This window comes from Tenrec ecaudatus, chromosome 18, assembly GCF_050624435.1.
Source record: "Tenrec ecaudatus isolate mTenEca1 chromosome 18, mTenEca1.hap1, whole genome shotgun sequence".
Lineage (NCBI taxonomy): Eukaryota > Metazoa > Chordata > Mammalia > Afrosoricida > Tenrecidae > Tenrec > Tenrec ecaudatus.
Window position 1 is genome coordinate 15,462,242 of NC_134547.1, and position 15,435 is coordinate 15,477,676.

The 15,435-nt window shown below is 56.4% G+C and overlaps 2 protein-coding genes across 3 annotated transcripts in view; one reads left to right on the forward strand and one right to left on the reverse strand.

Annotated features, from left to right (window-relative positions):
• Positions 1–975: 975 nt before the first annotated feature.
• Positions 976–5,403, reverse strand: PINLYP (phospholipase A2 inhibitor and LY6/PLAUR domain containing). The gene is made up of 6 exons (XM_075538002.1): positions 4,961–5,403; positions 4,723–4,865; positions 3,309–3,425; positions 1,756–1,908; positions 1,419–1,562; positions 976–1,219 (listed from the first exon to the last, which is right to left on the reverse strand). The coding sequence occupies exons 2-6, from the start codon at positions 4,787–4,789 to the stop codon at positions 1,065–1,067; spliced, it is 636 nt and encodes a 211-aa protein (XP_075394117.1). The 5' UTR covers positions 4,790–4,865; positions 4,961–5,403; the 3' UTR covers positions 976–1,064.
• Positions 5,404–5,709: 306 nt separating this feature from the next.
• The window catches only part of XRCC1 (X-ray repair cross complementing 1), a 28,882-nt gene continuing 19,156 nt past the window's right edge, over positions 5,710–15,435 (forward strand). The window contains exons 1-2 of one of the 2 annotated variants that reach the window (XM_075538000.1): positions 5,710–5,966; positions 6,790–6,882. In XM_075538000.1, coding sequence (XP_075394115.1) covers positions 5,916–5,966; positions 6,790–6,882 — 144 coding nt within the window. In that variant the 5' untranslated portion in view covers positions 5,710–5,915. The remainder of the gene's footprint in view (positions 5,967–6,789; positions 6,883–15,435) is intronic. The other variant, XM_075537999.1, reaches the window with a different exon arrangement.

The window sequence follows — 15,435 nt, forward strand, 5'->3', positions numbered from 1 at the left end:
TTCACTCTGCCCCGTGATTGGCTAGGAGAACATGCCTCCCGAGACGGGGAGCCCACGAGGAGGCAAGCTCTGTCCCCACACTGGAATGAGCCAGCCAATTTGCAGCCGGGAAGCAGTGCCACCCCGTGACCCAGAGAAAGGAAAAATTGCTCGTTAGATGTCTCTGCTTGGGAATGTTGTTACCTGGCATCATGGCAACTTTGGCTGACTAATACATCGTTGTTATTTTACACCTGGGAGATGAGGGGCTTGCTGCCATAGTATCTGCTCATCTGACCTGAACGGTGCCAGCGTTTGGGCAACTAGGTTAGTGCCTGGCAACTCGTGGCAGCTAATTAGGGTGATGATTATTTACTTAAGACTTGCAGCCTACTTTGTCGGCATTGAAGGGGCCGTGTGTACACTGAGCTTTGTAGACGTTCATATGACTTACAAAGCCCTCTGTGAGGTGGAGGCTGCTCATGCCCTCAGTTTGCAGGCATGGAACTGGGGACAAGTAGAAGTCTCATCAGCAGGGGCCATCTGGGACTCTGGAGTGTGATGGATAAAGGGGGGGGGGTCAAATGAGCCCCTTTCTAGCTGTCTGACCCGGGGCAAGTAACTGCCACAACCCGTGGGTACCTTGTTAGAAAACAACAAAAAACACATGGAAGGGTGGCAGAGGGTCCCACTCAACCCGCTGCTGTCAACTCAGCTGCAGCCCAGTCAGTTCTGACTCACAGGGACCCGACATACGGTGGCTGAGGCTGGCAACCCCTACCGGAAGCAGCCAGCCTCATCGTTCTCCTGAGGACTGGGTGGGTCTGAAGGGCTGACCTCAGGCCCAGTGCCTGACCCGCAGCCACCTGAGTTAGCTGGGAACAAGGGGGCCTTACTGAACAAGAAGCAGGGCCTTCTCGGTCTTCCTCACCAAGAGGGAGTCTGGGCTGAGAAGCCTAATCTGATCCTGTCTCTTAAGTCACAACATTTTCGGGCTTCCTGGGTTAACCCTTTAATTCACAGGCACAAGAGAGAACAGCAGGCTCGGGGCAGATGGAGCCTCCAGCCACCGGTTCACCCCTTCTTCACTCAGCCCGGCCGGGTGGATACGGGGCTGGGAGGCAGTCGGCTCGGCGCAGGAAGTAGAGGTAGGAGGCGGAGGGCACCTCGGACCCAGGCTTGGTGAAGCAGGCACTCTTGGTAGCGCAGCCTCGTGTGGCAAATCTGGTGTTGATGATGCCTGGTGACGAGAGTTCAGACTGGAGGGGCCCCAGTACGCCAGCCCGACCCCATGACTACATACCCATACCCTCCCACCCATCCTTCGCACCTTGATTACCCAGGCATCCTGCAACCTCCTTTCTCACCTCTCCCCTGGAACCCACACCTGGGAACCCCCACATTCCCAGCCCCCCCTCCTCTTCCCAGGCGTTTCTCACCAGCCTGCACCTTGCCCGCGAAGTAGATGCAATGAGTCTCCTGCCCGACACAGCGGGCCGCCTCGGTGCCCGGGCAAGTCTCCTGGAAGGGCGCGATGCAGGCCGGGCACTGGAAGCCATTCTCCGTGCGGTTGTTTTGGGGAACTGGGGGCGAGAGGTGAGGGGTGGGTGCCCAGGGAACACTGAAGCCCTCCCCTGGCCTCCTAGCTACCCTGGGCGGCACCAGGGACACCCAGCCACGTATTTAACACAAGAAAGGAAACAGCAAGGTGCTCCGCAGGTGTCACTGCAGGGCAGTGGTGGTGGGATCCTGGGGCGGGGCTCGCCCTTTACCTACCTGGCAAGTCACCCTGGTTACAGCCGTCGCTCTGGCAGCAGCGGGCGTTGGAGACCATGTAGTCCTTGGGGCCCATGGTGGTGGACACGAAGCCCGAGTAGCAGTCTTTGAACTTCATGCAGGCCTTGTAGGTATTCAGGGAATGGCGGCCCTCTGTGGGGTGGGGGTGGACTAGAGCTGGCTGGGCAACTCACTGACCACCCCCAACATCAGGGCTCAACCTAACCTCAACCTCTTTGACACCGGGGGTGGGGGCACGGGACTCTTGGCCCCATATCCCTCCCCTATCCTCTGCCTGCGGTGGTCTTTTCCAGCCCCGTAAGGCCAGCCTTCCTGGTCGGTCAGGTTTTGGAGTGGTGTCTTGGGAAGGCCTCCTTACTCCATCGCAAAACACCCAGGATCCTTAGCGCCCTAGTCTCCGCCGACAGCCTGCCGTCGCTTCTAGGGGCGCTCTCTCAGGCTGCCGATGGCTATCTCCCATGTTCTTGTGAGGTGGTCTCTTCCAGTCTCCTCCAGGCCTGGGGGTGGTCCCTCATCCCACCTAGCACCTGTACCCCCTCTCTGTCTAGAAGAGTCTGAGATTGCCAGACCTCCCTCCATGTGTTACGTCTTGTTCTACCATATGTCCCCTCCAGCTCAAGCCTATGGTTTTCTCTATCCCACCCTGGAAGGGGGGGTTCTTCTCCAGCACCCCTCAACACCCCAACGTCCTTGGACCAGCAAGCTTGTACCCAACTTCCCTCACACACCCCCTTCGGAAGTTTCTAATTACACTCAGCATTACCCGTCTCTTGTCACAGCCCTTAGCCCCACCTGTGCCCCCATCCTCTGCGAAGAATGATCTTGCATCTTGAACGACAGTCACTGCCCTGTACCCAGTGGTCTCGTCTGCCAGTATACAACACCCCCTTGTCCTCCACCCCCCAAGCTTCTCTCAGGTCTGGGATGGTCTCTTCCATTTCAGTGAAGTTCCTTCTTACCACGCTAGTTTATTCTTGGTTTGAACCTCTTACTTCTTGTCTCCCCACTTGGTGGCTCTCTCTACTCCCAAACCCCTGACCTAGACCCCATCACTGCTCCTCTTCCTCAGACCTGGTCACTGCCAGCCCGCACTCCCCACAGACCCCTGGGGTGGTCTCTTCAGAACAACAATTTTCAGTTGATCCCCCTCTCTCCTTTCCACCTCCCTCCCATTCCCAATCTCCTCCTTCTCCACTGTGTCTTGTCCACTACATTCCTCCACCCCCATGATTTCTCCCTCCCACAGTACCCTTTCCGCAGCATGCACCCCTGCTTCAGAAAGTCTCTCTCGCCCCTTCCCCTGAGTCGCCACCTCCTTTTGGGGTGACCCTGTTTGGGGGGGCACCTAAACATGGTTTCTGTTCCCACTCACTTGTCACCTTCCAACTCCGGGGGTTTTTCCTCGTCCTGGGAATTGTGATTACATCCCCCCACCCCCCACCATGATGGTGGTATCTCCCTCCTACACAGAAATATCACCCACCCCTGGACACCCCCCTCCCCCCCCCCCCCCCGGCTCTGAGCACGCGCACTTGTGCTTGACTCGCCCACGATGACCACGCAGGCGTCCTTGCCATCCTCGCACGTCCGTATCTTTCCAGTGCACGTGGGCCCGGAGCCCCTGCACACCTCGCACCTCAGGGGGCATCCTGCGGGCCGAGAGAGCAGGGCTTAGTCAGGGGATAACTTCAGAGCCCCGGGGGAGGTGGAGGCCTGGGGTCCGGACCTCAGGATTTGAGAGAGGTTGGGGAGATTTCTGGTCTTGAGGAAGGCGGGCAGGCGTGAGGGGGGCGGGCTGCTGGATTGATGGCCCATATTTCAGGGACCTGGAACGCTCTGTGTGTCTCATGGGCGAGGTACTGATTCGAATCCAGGGAAGTGGTCAGAGGTGGCAGGGACGCGATGATGAAGCCTGCCAAGCTGCTCCCAGGGCAGGAAGCGACTCCACCAGGGAGCCTTTTTTAAACCTAATTACAAGGCTGGGGGCTCTGACTCCCAGGCTCGTAGCGGGGAGGGGTCGTGGTGAAGGCGTTCATGGATTCTTAGGAAGCTTCAGGTTCGGCTGGTTCGGGGGTGGGGTGGGGCGCCCTCCTCCTTGTGGATAGATCGGTCTGGGAGCCAGTAGGAGCTCAGGCAGCGGTCCCCAGGCCAGGGGTTTACAGCCCAGGCGGCAGAGAGGACCAGGAGTGGGTGCTAACAGAGGAGGGGACTGGAGGCCCAGACACCTGAGTCATGGAGAGTAGGGCTGGTACTCAGATTCCAGGAGGAGGGGGCTGGGGGCCTGGACCCCTGGGGCTGAGGGAGGAAGAGGCTGGACCTGGGGCTGAGGGGGGAGGGGGCTGGGGGCCTGGACCCCTGGAGCTGAGGGAGGAAGAGGCTGGGGCCGAGGGAGGAGGGGGCTGGGGGCCTGGACCCCTGGGGCTGAGGGAGGAGGGGTCTGGACCCCTGGGTCTGAGGGAGGAAGAGGCTGGACCCCTGGGTCTGAGGGAGGAAGGGGCTGGAATCTTGGGTCTGGGTCAGGATGAGGCTGGGGGTGTGGACTCCTGAGTGTGAAGAATGGCTGGGGGCTGGACCCCTGGGTCTGAGGGAGGGGGGCTGGCTGGACTCCTGGGTCTGAGGGAGGAGGGGCCGGTCCCGCAGTCCTTGGGAGTCCAGGAAGAAAGGAGAGCACTCTGATCCTCGTTCTCTTAAACCTCTTTCCAGTCCTGCTCTCACCTGATTTTCCAGCATTTAGGTGCCTGCCGCTGGGAACCTGCCTGAAGGAAAGCCCACCAAGTCCCCTTCTCTTTGCAGGATCCAATCCTATGAGCATTTCTTCTCTCAGCTGCCTCTCTCCCCGGAAAAACCTTCCACCCCCACCCCCACTCCCACCCCCTCTGTGGAATGCTCTTTTACAACCTAGCTTTCCAGAGGGTCCCAGGAGCCGAAGCCTCCCCAGTCACTCACCGAGGTCCACAAGGGTGCAGAGCAGCGTGAAGACCAGCAAGGTCCCGGGGCTCCCAGACGTCCTCATGGCGTGTGAGCCGAAGTCCCAGGTCCCCAGCCCTTATAGGGAACTGAGGAGGGGCGGGTCCAGACCCACCTTCACCCTGGGGTGAGAAGGAGCTGAGGTCAGAGCTGAGGACAGGCTCTGCAGCCCCCGGGGTAGGGGAGGTGGACCGGCCATCCCATAGACACCAGGCACCTGACGTCCAGCTCTGTCCCCCGCCGCCGTCGCCATCCTCCAGCCAACAGGACCAGTCACCTTCCCTTTCCACAGCATTTTCTTAACTCAAAAGCCCACGGCCTGCGCGGGGCCATTTACTCCCCAAGGCAGCGAAGCAACTGCAAGGACCAGGAGGCCCTGTTTCCCAAGGCGGCGCCTAGCGTGGGTGGGGCCCGGCCTGGCAGCGCCCAGCAAGTCCGGGCTCGTTCCATGGGGATTCGGGTGACACGTCTTCCTTCCCTTTTCCTTCTGTCACTTGGCTCCTACGCGCTTCTCTGTGCGCGGGCATTCTGTGGCCCGAGCCGCCGAGAGCTGCAAGTCCGGGTCGCTAGCTGGTGGCATCGAGGGGTGCCCGTCAGAAGCCAGGGAAACTGAGGCAAGGGTGGGAATCCTTGAGGAAACGGAGGGAATCCAGGGAAACTGAGACAAGGGTGGGATGTGCGCGCGCGCGCGTGCGCGTGCGCGTAGCCACCGGAACCGGTGGAAGAGATCTTGTTGGGGAGACTCCCCTGGCTGCCCGCAAAATCCTAACTCCGGTCGCGTTCAAGGCTTCAGTTTGGGCGGTGATCGACTTGTCCAATGAGAATGGAGGATTTCCCTCCGGGGCCAATCGCGAAGGCTGCTCCTGTTGCTAGGCGCCCAGAGAGTAGGATGCAGACGTCATCGGGAGGCGGGGCTCGAGAGCAGTGGGACTCCCAGGGAAGCGTGACCAGAGGCCCGCTCGTTGCTAGGCTGCTCCGGGCCTCGCGCCGTAGAGGCGCGACTGGGCATGCGCGGTTCCGACGCGCGCGCCGGCGCGCCGCGGTTTGAAAGGCCCGAGCGCCGCGCGCCTGCGTACTGACGCCCGGCCGGTGCGCACCCCTTCGGGGCTCCGGGTTCTCCGCTCCCGGACTGTCTGGCGTCCTGCGGGGCGGGCGAGGCCCACGACGTCGATATGCCGGAGATCCGCCTCCGTCACGTCGTGTCCTGCAGCAGCCAGGACTCGGTGAGGGGCCAGCGTGGCGGCGGGGGAGGGGGAGAAGACGGAAGGGTATTAATGAGGTGGGCGGGGGGTGGGGTTGTCCGAGAACTTTGGGGGCGTTACCGGGAAGTGCCAGGGGGGCGGTGGGTACATTTCCCCGGAGACGCTTAATGAGTTCTGAGGGACGGGGTCTAGGGGCACTTCCGGGCCAGTGTGGACGCTCCTGAGAGGAAATAAGGGATAGAGGAGTTTCCCTGGAAAGCCTGCAGGTGAACTTCGAGGGTGAAAACTTGTAGAGGAAATAGAAGCCCCCGTTGGTGGGGGTCGGGGTGGGGGTGGCGATTCTGACTCATAGAACCCTTTAGGACAGAGTAGAACTCCCCCAAAGGGTAGCCACGGATATGATCTTGGTGGAAGCCTACAGCCTCGTCTGTCTCCTGAGGAGAGCCTGCTGCGTTCGAACTACCGACCTTTTGGTTAGCATGAGAGCGCTTTAGCCACAGTACAAACCAGCCCTCCTTTGAGGGGTGAGGGAGTAACCAAAAACAAAGGAACAAACTCATTGCTGTTGAGTGGATGCCGACTGACAGCAACCGTATAAAACCATATAGAACTGCCCCTTGTGGGTTTCCAAGACTAATTATGGGTGTAGAAAGCCTCACCATTCTCCCGTGGGGCAGTTGGTGGTTTCGAACTGCTGATCTCAAAAGCAGCCCATTGCCCCAAGGACTTGCCACCAGGGTTTTGGGGCAGTAACAGGGAACTTAAATGTGTCTGAGGAACAATTTGAGGGCTGAGCTTGCCTGGCATCTGTGCCCTAACCTTCTCTTTCCCATGTTGCCTCCAGACCCACTGTGCAGAAAACCTCCTCAAGGCGGACACATACCGGAAATGGCGGGCAGCCAAGGCAGGCGAGAAGACCATCTCTGTGGTCCTCCAGGTGACCTTGCCCTCCCCCCGAACCCCAGTCTCAGTGTGTGTCTGGAGACCCCTGGGTCTAGACGCAGCTCTGGAATCAACTGGCAGTGAGTGGACTCGGTTTCCTTCTGGGGCCTCAGTTTCCTGACCCAGAAAATGGATAGTGTTTACCATCCCTGTTCCCCTCAGCAGATTTGACAAGAGCCAGGGGCAAGGCCAGGGATGATCACAGGAAGCAGAGAGCCATCTTCCAGGAAGTTGCTTCTACCTCCCGGGCCGTTGTGTCCTCGACTGGCACAGAGTGAATGGTGGCCATCTAGCCTGACTCCTGGAGTCAGTGGGCACATGGGTGGAGGGTACCCCGGGGTGACCAACTAAGCCAGGCCACGCCTGCCATTTTCACGATGGGGAAACCCGAGGTATGGGGTGAGGAAGTGATGGCCAGTCCACACTATCCTTTCCGGAATGCTGGTAGGCTTCTTTTTAGCCCGTTTGGGCTGTGTTCCCTCTGAATTCACACCACGACCCTATGAGGTGCGGCCCCCATGTGCGAGAGAACTTCCCAGGCGGGGCTTTTCCAAGGCTGGGGCTTTTCAGGAGCAGATCGCCAGGCCTGCCTTCCGAGGTACCTGGGTTAGCAGCCCAGTGTCGCACCTACTGCTCCCCACAGGCCCCTTCCCCAGAGGATGAAGGGAGGCAAATCAGAAAGCTGCTTGACCTGAGATGGTTGCAGAATTCCAAACAGGCTCTTCTTGTCAGGAACAAGAAAACCATGGAGGGTGTACGGGATGGGCAGAATGCTAAATGGGATTAAACATATACAGCTTGACATTTCAGAGCCCTGGGTTAGAAGTTGGGTGGCTAACCGTAAGGTCAATAGTTCCAGCTTCTCCGTGACGGAAAGAGCAAGCTTTCTGTCCTCATAAAGATTTACAGTTGTAGAAACCACAGGGGACGTTCTGTTCTGCCCTGTAGGCGCACTCTGAGTTGGAAGTGACCTGAATGCAGTGAGTTTGCTGCTGCTGCTGTTGTTTCACTTTGATGATGTCAACCTTCAGAGTCGGAGACTGAACTGACCCCTTTGTGTTCCAGCAACAGCATTCTCAGTTCTGGCCTTAGTCCTGATGAGCGTGGGAGTGTTTGCGGAGGGATGTTGGGAAGACTAGGAGATCCTCCTGCTTGACGCTGAGCATGCTCTGGGTGGTTCTCTCTGTGGTCCAGTGATACTGAAACACTGGTGGAGGAGTGGGACTGGGTGGGAGTTGGGACTCCTTGGATGTCGTAGAACCTGAGAATTGGCTAGAAGCTAAGGATTCTCTTCCCAGGCAAACCACACAGACCCCCGCCATGTCCTCAGTTCCGAACATAGCAGTGACAAGCACTAACATTCATTCCAGAAGCCCTGGTGGCATAGTGGTTGTGTACCATGCTGCTAAGTGTAAGGTCAGCAGTTCAAAACCATTAGCTGCCTCTTAGGGGAAGACTGAGGCTTTCTGCTTTCGAAAACCCACTGAGGCAGTCCTAGCCTGTCCTATACGGTTGCTATGAGTCAGCCTTGACCTGATGGCAGTGAGAGAGTGTTCATTCAACATTATAAACTGTGAGTTACCACGCTAACCCCCCAGATGGCTTGCCTTGTTGAATCCTCACCAAACACCCTTACCCCCACCATGCCCAGTTCAAGGGTGTAAGACTATTTCCATATTCCCAAAGAGGAAACCGAGGTCCAGAGAAGTTACTAAGAGTCAGTGTTTTTAGTCAAGGGAGCTATAGCTTCCTCCAGATTGGTTGACTCTTGAGAGCCTAGTTCAAGTCCCCAGCTTACCCTCTGGACTCTTTCTCTGACTCCAGGCAAATTGTTTTCTTTCTCTGAATGTATTTTCCGCTCTATCCATTGGGCACAATAAGATCTAAGCTCGGGGGTGGTTGTGAAAACCCAGTGACATCATGTCTGCCCCAGCGCCCTGTCAGCATGCAGGTGTTTGTGTAAGGGGCGGGATGGGTGCTTTATGACAGGGTGAGGATTCCGCTGGGTTCCCTGATGATCAGGTGACCCCAGAGAGATCATGTTCAGTCTTGTATCCCAGTGGTAGAGGGAACACAGAGAGGGGTGGGCAGAAATGATGGGGAGCGTGGGGAGGGAGCAGACGGGCTGCGGCTGCAGCTTCTCAGGCTGGAGTGCAGCTGAAGTGGGGTGCCCAGAGAAGGGGCAGCGAGGGAAGGTCATGAGCTTAGTGAGGACTTCCGGGTTTGATGGATTTGGGGACACGCAGCAGGCAGCATCCAGGAGGCAGTTGGGGATCAGAGATAGAGACAGAGGTGTGGGAACTAGCAGTACGGGGACAGGACCGTATTTATTCATTCATCCATTTAACACACATCTACTAAGCAATTTCTGTTGCGTCAGAAAGGATCCCTGGTGGGTAGTAAGTTACGAGTTGGGCTGCTCACCACAAGGTCAGCTATTCGAATCCACCAGCTATTTCAAGCAAGAACGATGAGACTGTCTGCTCCCGTAAAGATTTCCAGTCTCAGAAACCCAAAGGAGCAGCTCTCTTCTGCCCTGCAGGGTGGCTGTGGCAGCGGGGATGGGGTCAGAATCTGCTTAATAGTGTATGGCTACAAGACGAAAATGGTCTCAGCCACTGGCCAGGAAAGGCAGGCCTGTCTCCAGGATCAGAGGGAAAGCTTGTGTCAGAAGACACGTGCTGGGTGGGGGCGGGGCGGGTGCAATTAAGGGTAGTGGGGCCGAGAGGGTGGTCGAGGAGGGTTTTCTTTCTTTTTTTTTTAAGCTTTTCTTTTTTCTTTTTTTTTAAATTTTAACAATTTATTAGGGGCTCATACAATTCTTATCACAGTTCATACATATACATACATCAATTGTATAAAGCACATCTGTATGGTCTTTGCCCTAATCATTTTTTCTCCTCTTTTCTTTTTTACATTTTATTAGGAACTCATACAACTCTCTTCACCATCCATACATATACATACATCAATTGTATAAAGCACATCCATACATTCCCTGCCCCAATCATTCTCAAGGCATTTGCTCTCCACTTAAGCCCCTTGCATCAGGTCCTCCTTTTTTTTTTCCCCTCCCTCCCCTTTCCCCCCTCCCTCATGTGCCCTTGGTAATTTATACATCGTTATTTTGTCATACCTTGCCCTATCCGGAGTCTCCCTTCCCCCCTTCTCTGCCGTCCATCTCCCAGGGAAGAGGTCACATGTGGATCCTTGTAATCAGTTCCCCCTTTCCAACCCACTCACCCTCCACTCTCCCAGCATTGTCCCTCACACCCTTGGTCCTGAAGGTATCATCCACCCTGGATTCCCTGTACCTCCAGCCCTCATATGTACCAGTGTACAGCCTCTGTCCTATCCAGGCCTGCAAGGTAGAATTCGGATCATGGTAGTTGGGGGGAGGAAGCATCCAGGATCTGGGGGAAAGCTGTGTTCTTCATCGGTACTACCTCACACCCTAATTAACCCATCTCCTCTCCTAAACGCCTCTATGAGGGGATCTCCATTGGCCGACACTTGGGCCTTGGGTCTCCACTCTGCACTTCCCCCTTCATTTAATATGGTATATATATATACATATACATATACACATATATACACATACATACACACACTTATATCGTTGTTTTTTTGGTTTTTTTTTTTTGCATGATGCCTTATACCTGGTCCCTTGGCACCTCGTGATCGCACTGGCCGGTGTGCTTCTTCCATGTGGGCTTTTTTGCTTCTGAGCTTGATGGCCGCTTGTTCACCTTCAAGCCTTTAAAACCCCAGACACTATCTCTTTTGATAGCCGGGCACCATCAGCTTTCTTAACCACATTTGCTTATGCACCCATTTGTCTTCGGAGGGTTTTCTTTCAATAGTGAGTCGAGAAGGTGACATGTGAGCAGAGGGAACTGTGTCAGTGCTCGGGGAAGGGGCCCCCAGGGAGCTGGGGCTGATAGCTGTTGCTGACGGCGGCCTCCTGCACGCTGCCCAGGCCCCCACAGGGCTCACGATTGCAGGTGGGCTCGAGCCCAGCCTTGTGGTGGTGTAATGGTCACGAGATGGGTTGCTCACTGCAGAGTCAGCAATTGGAAACCACCCGCCGCAACAGCTGGAGTCAGATGAGGCTGTCTGTCCCCATGAAGGGTGATGGTCTCAGAGACCCCCAAGGACATTTCCACCCCATCCTCCGGGGTCGCTATGAGTGGGACTTGAGCTGGATGGGAGTGCAAGCGTGTCTTGAGGGCCACCTACCCAGGGGGGCTCCTCCATGCCTGCACAGAATGCTGCTGTGGTCCAGGGGGCTTTCACTGGCTGGTTTCCGGAAGTAGATCGCCAGGCCTTTCCTCCTAGCCTCTCTTCGCTTGGAAACTTTGCCAGCACCTGCTGACGCTGCTGGTACATGAGATAACCAGTGGCTGACCTTCGAGTGTCAGCACCACACCAGTCACCCCAGTGGGACACACGGACAGGACTGTGGACTGCAGAGGGAGGGAGTAGCCGAGGCGGAGCCTGAGATGGGTTGGTGCCTGGCCGGTTGGCAGAGTCACAGGGAGGCCAGTTTGGCCAGAGTGGACTTGCCTGCGGGTGGAGAGGTGCTGGGAGGCGCTGAACCCCCGGGCCTAGACCACTACTGAAGGACGTAGCCTCTGAGTAGAGGGTCACGGCTTCCCAAGCCAACAGCCGAACCCAGGGCCATCCAGTGGTTCCGCTCATAGCCACCTTCTCCAGGGTGTCCAAGACAGCCTCATCTTTCTTCCTCGGAGCCGCTAGTGCGTTTGAACAGCTGACCTTGTGGTTATCAGCCGGACACCCAGTCCACTGCACCCACAGGGCTCCTTTAGGTTTTCAGAGGGGGTCATTGGTCAGTAGGCCTAGGGCGAGGGCAAATGCCCGACTCTGCCAGGGTGGCTAGCTGTATGTCCTTTGGCAAATCTGGTTATGAGGGTAGGTGCCAGTATTAGGGGCAACTCCCTGCTGAGGGCTCCCATTGGGCCTTTGCAAGTGTGTGTGTGGGCTAAGGCCGAAATCAGGGGACATAGACTCGGCTCCCATCCGGGTTTGCTGACAACTGCCTTGCCAACAGTATTTTGTAATGCCCGGATGTCACCGCCCAGGGCGCAGCCCTCAGCGTGTGACAACTGCACACCCCTCTGCTGGCCCGAGGTGGCCACTCGAGGCTCGGCAGCCTGCCCTGTCGTCAGCTCTGGCCTCTTTCCTAACCGCACCTGGGCTGCAGGGGCGTCATGGGAGGTGGTCCATGTGGTTGAGATGTGGGCGGGGGGGGGGGGGGGGGGGGGGGGGAGGAGTAGCTTTTCAGCAAGGGTGGCACCTGCTTTCTGTCCCTGGAGGCTCCTGTGTTTTAGCTCTGTTTCCACCTGGGGTTTGACCGACCATGAAAAGGACATGCTGCAAAGGGGCTTCCATAGGCTAGTGGGAACCCCGAAGTCAAAGATCATGGCCTTTTCCCCTACGTTATGAAGCCACCTGGCCTGCATGAGTAAGGACCCAGCCCAAAGCCCCCTCCAAGCAGAGACTCCACGTCCTCCACACCTCCACCTGCTCCCAGAAGCTTCCCAGCCCCCCAGGCAGCCCCTCTTGCTCCTTCCTCACACCTCTACCTCCCCGCACCCAGGCAGGGTCGGAGTGCCGGGTCAGCAAGGTATGCAAGGGCTGGCCTGTGCTTCCTCGCCAGCCTGCAGGCAACGGTGGTGCCACAGACTCTCCCAGCCCCTTCCTGCCGAATCAAAGCAAGCAAGGGAAGCACGTGCGTGCGTCCTGCTTTCTCTCTAATCTGTCAGGAAGTCAGCAGGTGAGCAAGTAAGCACAAGTGAGGCTGTGCTGACCTTGCCGGTTGGGGAACCCGCTCTGCCCCCGCCCCTGAGGGGAACCACCACCTAGTATTTAACAGCACAGATTAGTGCGGACATGTGGAGTTCGGCAGTGTGTTCATGTATGTACATAAGTAAGCATGTGCATGTAGTTGAAAATGATCTTGTGTCTGAAACTGTACACCTCGAAGCAGAGAGCAGATCCTGCACCGCAGTGTGTCCAAGGCTGTGGTGCCCCCGCTGCTTCAATTGGCCCAACCATCCTCCCCTAGTCATGGGACCTCACCGCCCTCTAATTAACCCGGTCAATTAAAAAAAAATTACTGTTTATATGGTCGTTAAGAAGATACCAGGCAGGACAGTCACCGTCGCGACGATTGTCCAGAGTCGTGCAATGCGAGTCCTCCCGGCCCGTTTGTGAGACCACATTGTTTGTGCGGGGTGCACGTGTGCTCCCTCAGCTCACACAACACTGGAGATGTGTGCCTGTCAGAAGCTGCTGAGATGGGAATCTGCTGAGGGCCAGGCGTGGCCATCTGATCCGATGGTTGGGGTGTGTCCCGTCTGGAGAGGTGGCTCCACTTGACCAAGAAGGGATGGGCTTCGATCCTTGTTCAGTCAGGAGAAACTGAAGAAACTGCCAGAGGGTGTGTAGTGAGCTGACAAACAGGCTGGGGTGTGGCACATGAGGAAGCTGGACCCCACAAAGAGGCCCTGATGCCACTGCTCCAGGCACACCCTAGAACCCTAAGGATTTCCCTGTCCCTTCTCCCAGCCTCCTGTGGTGTGGCCAGCCCTGTGGTCGTGGTCCTGGTGGTGGATGTGGCTGTGAGGGTGCTCTGCACTCGGGCCTGCTGAGGCCTCTCCTACACCTGCCTCCTAAAGATGTTGAAAACCACTCTGTCCTCTCTTGTGTATCGGCAATAACTTGTTTGTTCTCGACGTGTTGTTGTTGGCTGCCATCCTGTCAGTTCTGACCCAGATTAACCCAGAGCCATAACAGAAGGAAGCACTGCCCGCCCTCACCATCCCCACCGACGGCTGTCTTTCACCGCTTCTCCTTGGCAGTCTTCCTCCTCTTCGCTGACCTGCCATGGCCTCATCCAGGGACTGGTTCCTCCTAATGTCATGTATGAAGTAAGTGAGAGAGAAGTCATCTATATCTTCATATGTGTGAAGATGCCCTCACTTCCAAGGAGCATCCGGGCTGGATTCCCAAAATGGATTGTGTTTGTTCTTCTGGAAGTCCATGATAGACCAGGGGTGCCCCCCAAACCCGGAACTGCATTGGGTGGGCGGAGCTTTCATAGGAAGCATCCCCCCTCACCTCCCACCCCCTCACCCTGCAGAATGGAGTAACTCACTCTGAGTTAGTGCACCCAGTGGAGTTGCCTGGGAAGAAGGTTCTTTCTGGTCACAGGAATTTTTTTCTTAAAAGAAGTTTTGCCCGAACCTCGTTTTTCTTTGGATGGCTGGTTTACGAAAACAGCATGCAGCTCTGAAAATGTTTTTCCTGCTGTGGAAAAACGCTACAGAAACTGTTATAAAGGCAGTGCGATAGGGGAAAACTCAAGTGTACAAACGAGTGGTTTTCTCAGTTCATAAAAGGTGACATGTTGATGGATGACAAACCTAATTCTGGACGTCCATCAACTTCCCAAATGGACAAAAATGTAAGCTAGCAGTGCAGTCTTCGCACTGCCACCGGAAGTTTGTTAGGGCCCACGTGATTGGCTACCTCTGTGTAATCAGTGCAGCACAAGTAAGCCTCTTCCTGGGGTTCTCTGCCTCCAGCCAAGACCCATCAAGTGACATCAACAGTGCTTTCCTATTTGGGGGTCTACATCACCTTTCCTCCAAGGCAGCTCTGGGAGGGCTCACACTGCCAGCCCTCTGGTGCAGCAGCCATGGGTCAGCCGCCCACACCACCCGGGACGCCACCCACCGTGTGCTGCCGGGTCATTAGCTGACCTGGTGGGGTGTGCTCACGAGACTGTGTGTACGGGCCTTGCCTACTGTTCCCAGCAAGGAACTGGCTGTCAGCATTGTACAGGTGAGGAAGGACAGTGTGCGGGGTGAAGCTGAACCTTGTGCTCCAGGAGCTGGAAGGAGCAGGCGCTACTGCATGGAGGACCCAGCAGAACATGACTCAGGTCTTGTCCCTGCTCCAGGGAGCGTCTGTGTGTAGTGGGGAGAAACGAGTTCCCAAAACATGGTGGTCCGTGTGTGGACCTGAGTACGACGTGCATAAAGTGAATCACGTTACCCCTCCCCCAAGCAGATATTCTGTGTTCTCACGTTTATGAAATGACCCGAACCAGCAAATATGCAGACATGGACCTTGAACAAGTAAAGCTCTTGTTCTTTTAGACGACCTTGAGGGGGCGTGTACACAGTTCAGCATCGGTGAACCGTGTCACCAAAACGCCCACTACCTGCTGGTGAGTGCCACGGCGTAGACAAACCCAGATAGGAATGCGTGAGGGGACCAGGAAATTAAACAGTTCAAATGTAATGGACGAGACCTGTGTGTGTGTGCGCTGCCATCACTCTGTGGCTTTACAGCACAAAGTAGGACTGCTTAACACCAAAAAAGAAATTATTTTCGTTGCTACTTCATCACGGGCATTTTGCTACTGTTAATAGTCATTCAAAACCTCCCCCTCCCCCCAAGGGGCCTCCACCCACAGGTTGAGAACCACTGCTTTAAGGGATCTCTCCAGGAGCAACCG